Source organism: Theropithecus gelada, chromosome 8 (genome assembly GCF_003255815.1).
Source record: "Theropithecus gelada isolate Dixy chromosome 8, Tgel_1.0, whole genome shotgun sequence".
Lineage (NCBI taxonomy): Eukaryota > Metazoa > Chordata > Mammalia > Primates > Cercopithecidae > Theropithecus > Theropithecus gelada.
In genome coordinates, this window is record NC_037676.1 from 82,267,556 (window position 1) to 82,280,673 (window position 13,118).

Genomic DNA, 13,118 nt, shown 5'->3' on the forward strand with positions numbered 1-13,118 from the left:
AATGACGACAACAACAACAAAAAACAAATAAAATAATATCATATCTACCAAAACAATTCCCACATTATGGGAAAAAATGCTCAGGCATTTTTACTTACCCTGTCAAGATCAAATACCAATAAAACACATGGTTTATGGTAATAACTGTCAAAAAAAAAGTTTCCTGTATGTTTTCCCACTGCCAACTTAGATGGGTAGAAAATGGACCAAAAGATTGGGGATTCAAGTACTGTCATGTTAAATACAGTTGGCCTCACTTCTGAGAGTTAAACAACTTCTACGCTCACCAGCTCTGCAGATGGCTCTCAATACAGAAGACAGAGCAGTTCGGATTCTGCTGCTAGAAGCTTGCTCCTCCTTGTGCCAGGAAACAAAACTGCATTATGATAATGCTATATCATCGTATGTGTGGTCAAAAAGACAAAAAGCTTAAGGGATTGACCTCTGCCAAGAGCATATATCTGAGACTATGACCTGAGAATCTTACGATACATACAGAGCAAGGTAAAAAAAATAAATTAATAATAATAATAAAGACTGGCTCCTGACCTGAGTTTGAATCCTCACTCCACACTTTGAGAGGTTTGTGACCTAAAAACTTAATTTGTCTGAGCCTGTTTCCTTATCCAGGGTTATCTCGCCACCCATTCTTACTGGGTTATTCTGAGGACTAAAGGACACAAAGTACATATTTGTGACAAGTCAATACATAACACTTATGGGACTTGAATTTTATTTCTCCAACTGGCTAGCTTTCTTTCTGTTCCTTAGAATAAATGGTCTGGAAAAATCTAAGTTACAAAAAAGGCAGGTACACTTGAAAATCAGAAAAAAAAAGTGTGCCGTGTCGTCCAAAGAAAAGCTGCTGAAGCATCCTCATCCTCTTTTTCTTCCCCTCCCCAGACAAAAGGCACAACAGTGTCCTTTACATTCCCAAGGACAGTGTATGATCAAGGGAACATACGCAGATGTTGCTGTCACGTCTTGCCACCCTTTGGCAATGTTCTGTTTTAGTTCCTGTAGAGAATTGATTCCAAGTTTCCGCTTGATCTCTGCTAGATGCTTCTCTTTTGCTGCTAACACTTGAGACAGAGTCTGGATTTCTTCTTCTACCTATGAGGAAGGGGTTAGGGTAGGAATATAGCAAAAGTCGTTCAGTAAGTTAAGATTATTAGCACAGAACTATATCGAAAATTCCAGTCATTAAACATTTTTTGAACCATTTATCTTTCTCTCTAAAAACAATGTATAATGTTGTTGAGTAAACTGGTTACTTGCTGATCTCTCCTGTAGAGCTTCTCTCTCCCCCTCCATGGGAGCTCTTTATAATCCCATCTTAAGTTGTTTTGGGCCTTCTCCTCTCTCCCTATACTTCCTTACTCAGCTATCTCATGTAGGTTTAGGACTCAAATTTCTACACACGTAATACTTTATAAAGTACTCTAACATCCACTCTCCCGACCTGTGGGTCTGCCTTTCCAGCCTAGACATTTCTATTTGAATGCCTACAAAACTTGTATTTGTATACTAAATCAAAATAATCTCCATCCCCTACCAAAACACACACAACCAAGCCAAACCCAAATCCAACCTCCTTGCATATTTGATGAGTATATATACTGGATACATATACTCAGTCTCCGTGTCTGGCAAAGTCATGGCCATAATAAACCAAACTGCCTCCTCTTGAGAGCCCTGCGGTGGTTTCATGTGAACCCCTTAATGCTGACTGCCCAGACTTGGCTAGGTGGTTAGAGGTGGGCCCTGAGCCACTGAGAGCCACCCATCAAGAGCCAGTGGATGAGCCCGATGTGAAAAGAGGTGCTCAACTATTCAATCGCTCTCACTCAGGAATCTAGTTTAAGAAGTAAGATGACATTATGAGTAGAAGCTGAAAAGACTTGAAGAAGCCTTGAGGTAATAGGTAGGCCACAGTGAGATTATGAAAGGTATGGAAAGCTTAAACATGACTGAGGAAGCTAAAACTGTAAGCAGGAGCTATGAAGAAAAGGAAAAAGTGGACAGAATAGAACAAAAGGCTAATCCAGGAAAACAGAGAAAAGGGTGGACCCTATTTCAGAAACAGGGAAAAGGGCAGACAGTCTATTTCAGAGAAAAAGAGACACCATGTGGAAGAGACTTTAGGTCCCAGGAAATTGAAAAACCAGGCCCCTAAAGTATATCCATTAACATTCAAGACCCTCAGAGAAATGCGTCTCCTGGCTTGTTGCAAAGCCATACTCTCAGCCCTGACCTGCATGGTATTTCTGTGATTTCAAAGACAACATGCCCCTTTAAAAATAACATAGAGTCAGTCAAATCTTTTCACAGATGATTAAATCTTTAGCGAACACAAAACAAAGAAAATTAGTGCAACGGAGAAAAGGATAAATCAAATGTGATGCAGCTGCCAAGAAAGAAAAAAAAAAAAGAAGAAGAAGAAGAAGAATAACCTACAACATCACTCTCAGACAAGATTAACTGGAACGGAGGTCCCTCAGAACAAATAAATAATCCCCTGTGCTTGTCAGAGTCACAAGTACTGGACCCAGTTTTGTAAGTCACATTTTAAGATATACATTGACAAAGTGGAATATGAGAAGAAAGGGACAAAAAAAGAGGAAAGAATAAGGTTCAAAATTAAGTAAATTAAATGATTTGCCCAAAGTCATCAAACAAATAATGTAGGAACCAGAATTTCTATCTAGGTTTTCTGAATGCACGTCTCAGTTTACTGGCTGAATTATCATGTACACTCTCTTAAGCTTCCCAATTCCTCTGTCTCTACTTCAAACTCCAAATCTTCAGACACTTCTAAGAATAGACTTAAATGGTAAGTTTCCTACCCCTTAGCCTTCTCTGAGGTACTCACTTCCTCTAATGAAAGCTGCAAAGACAAACCACTGTAAATCTTTCTGAACAATGCATAACACAGTATATTCCCCACCTTTGTTGGGTAGCTTGTGCTGCTAACACACCTAGCCCAGCACATCACAGCTGCGATTTCTTAATTCAACATATACATGTAAAATAGAGTGACCTTAAAAGCATAAAGAGCATGATTAAGAATCTCTGATGTGTCTATCACTATATGCAAAGATCAACTCAAAATGGACTAAGGACCCAAAACCATAGAACTACTAGAAGAAAACATAGAAGAAACATTTCAGGGCATTGGTCTAAACAAAGATTTTACAGCTAAGACCTCAGAAACACAGGCAACAAAAACAAAAATAGACAAATGGGACTAAGTTAAAGGAAATCATCAACAGAGTGAAGAGATAACCTGTAGAATGGGAGAAAATTTTTGCAAACTATTCATCTGACAAGGGACTAATATCCAAAATATATAAGGAACTCAATTCAACAGCAAAACAAACAAGCAATTCCATTTAAAAAGTGGGCAAAGGATCTAAATAGACATTTCTCAGAAGAGACATATAAATGGCCAACGAATATATTAAAAATATCACTAATCATCAGGGAAATGCCAATCAAAATCAAAATGAGACATCAACTCACACCTATTATTATGCCTGTTATCAAAAAAACAAAAAATAACAGATGCTGGCAAGGATCCAGAGAAAAGGAAACTCTTATACACTGTTGGTGGGAATATAAATTAGTACAGCCACTATGAAAAACAGTATGGAGGTTTCTCAGAAAAACTAAAAATAGAAATACCATATAATCCAGCAATCCCACTACTGGGTATTTTATCCAAAGGAAAGGAAATCAGTATATCAAGGGGATACCGTCACCCCCATGTTTATTGCAGCACTATTTACAATACCCAAGTGTCCATCAACAGGTGAATGGATAAAGAAAATGTGGTATACACAATGGAATACACTTCTGCCATAAAAAAGAATGAAATCCTGTCATTTGAAGCAACATGGATGAGCCTAGAGAATAATACGTTAAGCAGAATAAAGTAGGCACAGAAAGATAAATACTGCATGTTCTTACTCACATGTGGAAGCCAAGAAAAAAATTTGAACCCATCTAAGTAGAGAGTAAAATTGTGGGTGTTAGAGGTTGGGAAAGGGAGAATGCCGAGAGGTTGTGCTTCAAACGACGCTATTGTGAAAGTAAAAGACAACCAACAGAATGGGGAAAATATTGGCAAATTACACATCTAATAACAGTCTAGTATCCACAACATATAAAGAAACTTACAACTCAATAAAAAGACAACCCAATTAGAAAACGGGCAAAGGACTTCAATAGACATTTCTCCCAAGACATACAAATGACCAATAAGCACATGAAAAGATGCTTAACACCATTCATTAGTAATTTGAGAAATGCAACTCAAAACCACAAGAAGATACCACTTCATACCCATTAGGATGGCTATATTTAAAAAAAAAAAAAAAAAAAACAGACATCAATAAATGTTGGCAAGGATGTGGAGAAACTGGAACCCTCAGACACAGCTGGTGAGAATGTAAAATGAAGTTTGGCAGCAACGCAGTTTAAGAGTTCCTCAAAAAGTTAAACATAGAGCTACCATATGACCCAGCAACTCCACTCCTAGGTATACATAACCAAGAGAATTGAAAACACATCCAGCCTGGGTGCAATGGCTCACAGCTGTAATCCCAGCACTTTGGGAGGCCAAGGTGGACAGATCACTTGAGGTCAGGGGTTTTAGACCAGCCTGGCTAACATGGTGAAACCTCATACTACTAAAACACAAAAATTAGCCAGGCATGGTGGTGGTGCACCTACAATCCCAGCTACTCAGGAGGCTGATGCAGGAGAATCGCTTGAACCCGTGAGGCAGAGGTTGCAGTGAGCTGAGATCACGCTACTACACTCCAGCCTGGGCAACAGAGCAAGACTCTGTCTCAAAAAACAAACAAACAACAATAAAAAAAAAATACATCCATACAAAAAGCTGTATATAATTGCTTACAGCGGCATTATTCATAACAGTCCTAAAGTTCAGCCACTGTGGAACGCAATTTGGATACTTCTCAAATAACTTAATACAGAGCTACCATTCCCATTGGGAATGGGATCCCTGGCAGCAATCCCATTACTGGGTATAGAAATTGTTCTACCAAAAAGACACCTGCACTCATATGTTTATTGCATCACTATTCACAATAGCAAAGACATGAAATCAACCCAGGTGCCCATTATCCAATGTGGTACATATACATCATGGAATACTATGCAGCCCTTTCTAAAAAGTACAAAATCATGTCCTTTGCTGCAACATGGATACAGCTAGAGGCCATCTTCCTAATCAGATTAACACAAAAACGGAAAACCAAATACCACATGTTCTGACTTATAAGTGGGAGCTAAATATTGGGTACACACGGACACAAAGATGTGAACACTAAACACTGGGGATTCCAGAGGTGGAGAGGGAGAGTTGGGGAAAAGAGTTGAAAAACTATGTTCACTACTTGGGCAACAGGATCATTAGAAGCCCAAACCTCAACATCATGAGGCATTAACATGTAACAAACCCGCCCATGTACCCCTTGAATCTAAAATTTTTTAATAAAAAATTTAAGTTTAAAAATGTTTTAAAGGGGACTATAAAGAAAATGAAAAGGAAAATCCACAGAATGGGAGAAAATATTTACAAATCATACAGCTGGTAACTTCGTTTGTTAAATAAAGACTATGTTTCCTCTTCCATCAATCATGATAATAACACCTGCCCCATAAGAATGTTGTAATAATTAATGAAATAATGCATGTAAAGAGCTCAGCTTAACACCTCCCACACAGCCCATGTGGGATAGCATTAGGTGCTATCACTATTATTTTTATTTTGTTGATAATAAAACAATATTGAGAACTGCCAAGGATTTGAAAAAAAAAAATGCTCTTTCAAAACATTGTAAGAAATATTCTGCATAGCATTTTGGCCATGTTGCTATATACTCTTAAAAACCATTAGACCCAGGCATAATACTACTTCCAGGACTTTATCCTAAAGCACTAATTAAAGAAGTGCATAAAGGCTTACATGAAGGTATTTACATCAAACTATTATTCATAATAGCAAAAAATGGAAACAATCCAAATGTTTATAAATAATATAAATTAAAAATGAGCTTGCGGAAATTCAAAATGGACTATGAAGCAATTTAAAATGAGGTTGCAGAAGAGTATATTGGCATAAAAATGTTTTTGAAAAATCAGTTAAATGGGAAAAGGTTATTTGTATTCTGATGCCCTCTACAAATATAAAAATATATCACCAGGCATGGCAGCCCATGCCTGTAATCCCAGCACTTTGGGAGGCCAAGGCAGATGGATCGCCCAAGGTCAGAAGTTCGAGACCAGCCTGGCCTACATGACAAAACCCCATCTCTACTAAAAATATAAAAATTAGCTGGGCACGGTGGCACGTGCCTATAGTCCCAGCTACTCAGGAGGCTGAGGCAGGAGAATCACTTGAGCCTGGGAGGCAGAGGTTGCAGTGAGCCAAGATCACGCCACCACACTCCAGCCTGGGCAACAACAAAAAAAAAAACTGAAAAAAAAAAAAAAAAAAAAAAAAAAAAAAAAACAGTTTATCACCCATCTGCCTTATCCATTCTATCCCACTCTTTATAAAACTTTGGGTAAAAAAAATGAGTAGTACAAACAGACAGAAGATCAAAGAGATAGACTTGAACAATACCATACATCAACTAGACCTAACACATACATGTACAGAACAACTCACCCCAAAATAGAAAGTACACTCTTCTCAAATGCACATGGAACATTCTCCAGGGCAGAGTATATGTTAGGCAACAAAACAAGTCTCTATAAACTTAAAGTCATACAAAGCACCTTCTCCAACCACCACCATGAAACTGGAAATCAAAAACAAAAGGAAAACCAGAAAATTCACAACTATGTAAAAATCAAACCACAAACTTTTAAACCACCAATGGGCCAAAAAAGAAGTCACAAAGGAAATTCGAAAACACCTTGAAATGAAGGAAAACAAAAACAACATATTAAAACTTATGGGATGCAGTTGAAGCACTGTCAGTAAGAAATGTATAGCTGTAAATGCCTCCATTTTAAAAAAAACTCAATAACCTAACTCTACACCTTAAGGAATTAGAGAAAAATTTTTAAAATAGTAAGCTACACCCAAAACTAAGAGAAGGAAGGGAATAATAAGGAAGAGATTAGATATTAGAGTGAAGATAAACAAAACAGACAAAAGGAAACAATAGAGAGAATGAATAAAAGCAAAAGTTCATTCTTTAAAAAGATCAACAATGCATTAAGGGTTAAAAAAAAGAAAAAAAAAGAAAAGAAAAAGACGGCCAGGGGCAGTGGCTCATGCTGGTAATCCCAGCACTTTGGGAGGCCAAGGAGGTCGGATCACCTGAGGGGAGGAGTTGGAGACCGGTCTGACCAACACACTGAAACCCGTCTCTATTAAAAATACAAAAATTAGCTGGGAGTGGTGGCGCGTGCCTATAATCCCAGCTCTTCGGGAGGCTGAGGCAGGAGAATCGCTTGAACCTGGGAGTCAGAGGTTGCAGTGAGCCGAGATCGCACCGTTGCACTCCAGCCTGGGCAACAGAGTGAGGCTCCATCTCGAAACAAAAAAAAAGAAGTTCGAGACCAGCCTGGCCAACATGGTGAAACCTCGTCTCTACTAAAAATACAAAAATTAGTCAGGCGTGATGGTGCACGCCTGTAGTCCCAGATACCGGGGAGGCTGAGACACGAGAATTGCTTGAACCCTGGAGTCAGAGGCTGCAGTGTGCCAAGATTGCTGCTACTGCACTCCAGCCACCTCAGCGACAGAGCAAGGCTCCATCTCAAAAAAGGAACGGAAGGGAACAGAAGAAAAAGATGAGCAAACTTGACAAACCTATAGCTAGACTGACAGAAAAAAGGAGAGAAGACATAAATAACTAGAACCAAATGAAAGTGGAGACATTAATACTAACTTTACAGGAACAGAAAGGATTACAAAAGAATACTATAAGCAATTGTACACCAACATACTAGATAGTCTAGAGTAAATGGACAAATTCATAGAAATATATAAATGATCAAACTGACCCAACAAAATAGAGAAAATCTGAACAGGTAAAGAGATTGAACCAGTATCAAAAATCTCCCAAAGAAAAGTCTAAAAGTAGATAGCTTCAATGGTTAATTCTACCAAACACTTAAAGAATGGACAAACCTTTTCAAACTCTTCTAAAAAACAGAAGATGGTAGAACACTTTCCAACTCATCATAAGAGGCCAGCATTACCCTATTTACCAAAGCCAGGGAAAGACATCACAAGAAAATGGCAGCCCGTATCTCTTATGAATATCCAGAAGCATATCAAAAGGATTATAAAACATGACCAAGTGGAATATATCCTAGGAATGCAACAATTATTCAACACATGAAAATCAATCAGTGTCATACACCACATTAACATAATAATAAAAGGGAAAAAATACAATCATTTCAATATGTGAAGAAAAAGCATTTCATAAAAATCCAATACTCTTTCCTGGGGAAAAAAAAAACACACACACACACACTAAAACTAAGAATAAAAGAGAACTTCCTCAACGCAAGTCCATTTGTGAAAAAATGACAGCTAATATCATACTTATGGTCAAAGACTGAAAGCTTTCCCCCTAAGATAAGAGAAAAAGACAGGGATACCCATTTTTACCATTTTTACACAATATTGTACTGAAGAGGTTTAGCCAAAGCAGTTAGACAGGAAAAATAAATCAAAGGCATGCAAACTGGAAAGGAAAAGTAAAACTGTGTTTAATCACAGATGACATGATTTCATATATAGAAAGTCCTAAAGAATCACAAAAAAGGCCAGGCACGGTGGCTCATGCCTGTAATCCCAGCACTTTGGGAGGCTGAGGTGGGCGGATCACCTGAGGTCCGGAGTTCGCAACCAGGCTGACCAACATGCAGAAACCTCATCTCTACTAAAAATACAAAATTAGCCGGGCATGGTGGCACATTCCTGTAATCCCAGCTACTTGGGAGGCTGAGGCAGAAGAATCGCTTGAACCCAGGAGGCGGAGGTTGCGGTGAGCCGAGATCATGCCATTGCACTCCAGCCTGGGCAACAAGAGTGAAACTGTCTCAAAAAAAAAAAAAAAGAATCCACAAAAAAATCTATTCAAGAGTGGGTGTGGTGCCTCATGCCTGTAATCCCAGCACTTTGACAGGCCATGGCAGGAGGATCAATTGAGTCCAGAAATGTAGCAAGACCCCATCTCTACTGAAAAATAAAAAAATTAACCAGGCAGATGGTGGCAAATGCCTGTAGTCCTAGCTACTCAGGAGACTAAGGCAGGAGGATCACTTGAGCTGGAAAGTCAAGGTCGCACTGAGTCATGATCATATCACTGCACTCTAGCCTGGGTGACAGAGTGATACCCTGTCTCAAAAAAAATTTTTTTAATATATTTGAGCTCATAAATTCAATAAAGCTGCAAAATATAAGATCAAGATATAATATTCAGTTATATTTCTATATAATAGCAAGAAACAACCTGAAAAGAAAATTTTTTTAAAAATCCATTTACAATCACATCAAAAATAATAAAACACTTAGGAATGAATATAACTAAGGAAGTATAAGACTCGTACAAAGAAAAATGTTTTGTAATTGCTAAAATAAATTAAGAACTAAATAAATGGAAAGACATTTCATGTTCACGGACTGGCAGACTTAATATTGTTAAAATGGCAATACTTACCAAGTCAATCTATAAATTGAATGCAAGTCCTATCAAAATGCCAATAGCATTTTTGTGTGGGTGGAAAAGCAGATTCTGAAATTCATATGGAATTGCAAGGAATAACGATTTTCAAAAAGAAGAAAAAGGTAAAGAACTCATACTTCTCGATTTCAAAACTTACTACAAAGCTATAGTAATCAAAATGGTGTGATACTGTCAAAAGAAAAGACACATACATGAATGTAACTAAATTCAGAGTCCAGAAATAAACCCATACATCTATGGTAAACTGAATTTCTTTTTTTTAAACAAGGATGCCACAAGCATTCACTGGGGAAAACTAGCCACATGCAAAAGAATAAAGTTGGATCCCTACCAAAAGCACATACACTAATTAACTCAAAATGGATCAAGGGCTTAAATCTTAAGAGCCAACACTATAAAAGTCTTAGAGGAAAACACAGGGGTAAATCTTCATGATCTGGGATTCAGAAATGAATTCTTAGATATAACAGCAAAAGCACAAATCAAAACCACAATGAGATATCACTTCACACCCACTAGGATGACTATAATCAAAAACACAGAAAATAACAAATTGCCAGGGATGTGGAGAAATTGCTAATGGGAATATTAAATGGTGTCATTATTGTGAAAACAGTTTGGTGGTTCCCCGAAAAACTTGAAACATGGGCCAGGAACGATGGCTCACACCTGTAATCCCAACACTTTGGGAGGCCCAGGTAGGAGGATCACTTGAGGCCAGGAGTTTGAAACCAGCTTGGGCAACATAGAAAAATCTCATCTCTATGAAAAATAAAAACTAAAAAATCTGCCAGGCATAATGGCGTGTACCTGGAGTCCCAGCTACTCAGGAGGCTGAGGCAGGAGGATTGCTTGGCCCAGGAGTTCAACATTATAGTGAGTTATAATCATGCCACTGCACAATCCACCAACCCACACAACACAGTGAGACCTTGTCTCTTAAAAAAAAAGTTAAAATTTTTTTAAAACATTAAACATGCAACTACCACATGATGAAACAATTCCATATCTAGGCATATATGCAAAAGAACTGAAACTAGGTACTTAAGCAAGTATTTGTCCATAAAAGGTTCCTAATTCACTACCCACCATAGTCAAAGGTGAAAATCACCCAAATGCCTATGAACGGATGAATGGATAAACAAAATACAGTAGATATATACAATGGAATATTATTTAGCCATTAAACAGAATGAAGCAGACATGTGCTACACCATGAATAAAGCTCAAAAACATGAAGGGAAAGAACCCAGATACATAAGGTTACATATTGTATGATTCCATTTATATGAAATAACCAAAAGATAGTTAAATCCATAGAGTCACAAAGCAAATTAGGTATTGCCAGGGGCTGAAGGAGGGGAGCCAGGAACGAACGCTTAATGACTACAGGGATCTCCTTGGAGGTGATGAAAATGTGTGGAACTTGAAAGGGTTGACAGCTGCACAACATTGTGAATGTTACATGTTACTGAATTCTACTCTTTAAAATGGTTAATTTCTTCCCTGTAATCCCAGCACTTTGGGAGATCAAGGCCGGTGGATCACTTAAGGTCAGGAGTTCGAAACCAGCCTGGCCAACATGGCGAAACCCATCTCTACTAAAAATATAAAACTTAGCTGGGCACAGTGGCACACGCCTGTAATTCCAGCTACTCAGGATGCTGAGGCAGGAGAATCGCTTGAACCCAGGAGGCAGAGGTTGCAAGGAGCCAAGATTGTGCCACTGCACTCCAGCCTGAGCAATAGAGCAAGACTCCGTCTCAAAAAATAAAATAGAATAAAATGGTTAATTTTTATGTTAAATGAATTTCATGGAAGAAGTTAGGAAAGAAAAAAGAAAGAAGGGAGGGAAGAGGGAGAGGGAATAAGGGAGGGTGGGAGGGAGGGAGGGAAGGAGGGACGGAGGGGAGAGAAGGGGAAGGGAAAGAAGGACTAAAGGGAGGGAGGAGAAGGAAGGGAGGGAGGGGAGGGAAGGCAGGCAAGGTGGGGAGGGAAGGGAGGGAAGGGAGGGGAGGGAAGGAGGGAACTGGAAGGAAGGAAAGGTGGAAGGAAGTTCGAAAGTGCCCATCTCTGCAACACAGCCAAGGGTAGAACAAAGTCATTGATGCACTGAAGAGCAAGTGTATCAGACCTTGGTGAAGTCCCTTAGAAGAACACGAGTACTCCTCTCATTCATTTCCTGTTTCACACCCTACTTTTTCACATCTATTTTACCCATATATACATTTTTCTCATATAAAAACGAACCGACGTCACCCTCTTCTATCTCCTCTCCCCTACTAAAGACCTGCTGGAGAAGTAAACACATGTACTTTCTCTCCCCTGGAACAGACTATAAACATATCGCCATGTACTCTAGAATCACAAATGACAGTACATTTTAAGTGCAAAAATAAAGTTACAAAAGGAATGGTTCTTTACCTTTGCAAGTTCTCTTCTTAGCTCCTCCCGCTCCTCTTCTGAGAGGGTCTCTGTGGCACTGATGGTGGCAGCAACATCTTCTCCTTCCTCAGGGACTGGCTCTGTTCTCAGCAGACCTGGTTGGGGATTTAAACAATTGTTAAAAGTATAAAATCTAAGTAAAATCCTTCTTTAAGCTCCTCCACTGTCCCAGCCAGAATAAAGCCAATTAGAGTAGATCCACATATCTCACCTCTGGACGTTCAAATGACCTGGCTCTCTCAGCAAAGGACAAAAAATCTGAGCTAACCACCAGAAACCACCAAGTAGATTCTGCCAAAATACGAATTTAGAAAATATAGCATTCTCTTAGCTTCTGTTCATAGTCTCAGTCACTATATAGTTATGGCAGAAGAGTGAAGGGCCCAAAATGAGATCTTGCCGAGGCTTTAAACTGCTGTACAACTAAATCAGTATAAATTAGATGAAAGATTTTAGCTCCTTCCCACTAACCCAGGGCAGGAGTTTGCACATCTCTTCAGCTTGCTGTGGTAATCAAAGTCAACATTTTACAAACTCAGTGAAGGAGTAACCACTGAAAGAACTAAGTGTCCTAAGTAAATTTTATTCTGTTTCTTTCCATTAGTGGAGGCAGAAAACATCTTCTTGTAGGTTTTTTTTTTTTTTTTTTTTTTTTTTGAGACGGAGTCTCGCTGTGTGGCCCAGGCTGGAGTGCAGTGGCCGGATCTCAGCTCACTGCAAGCTCCGCCTCCCAGGTTTACGCCATTCTCCTGCCTCAGCCTCCCGAGTAGCTGGGACTACAGGCGCCCGCCACCTCGCCCGGCTAGTTTTTTGTATTTTTTTAGTAGAGACGGGGTTTCACCGTGTTAGCCAGGATGGTCTCGATCTCCTGACCTCGTGATCCGCCCGTCTCGGCCTCCCAAAGTGCTGGGATTACAGGCTTGAGCC

The 13,118-nt window shown here is 39.1% G+C and overlaps 1 protein-coding gene across 7 annotated transcripts in view; it reads right to left on the bottom strand.

The window, feature by feature from the left end:
• Positions 1-13,118, bottom strand: part of TPD52 (tumor protein D52) — a 135,846-nt gene that overhangs the window by 17,263 nt on the left and 105,465 nt on the right. For all 7 annotated transcript variants that reach the window (XM_025393408.1, XM_025393407.1, XM_025393406.1 and 4 more), the window contains exons 2-3: positions 12,171-12,286; positions 965-1,113 (exon numbers count right to left, since the gene is read on the bottom strand). In XM_025393408.1, the coding sequence (XP_025249193.1) occupies positions 965-1,113; positions 12,171-12,286 (265 nt within the window). The remainder of the gene's footprint in view (positions 1-964; positions 1,114-12,170; positions 12,287-13,118) is intronic.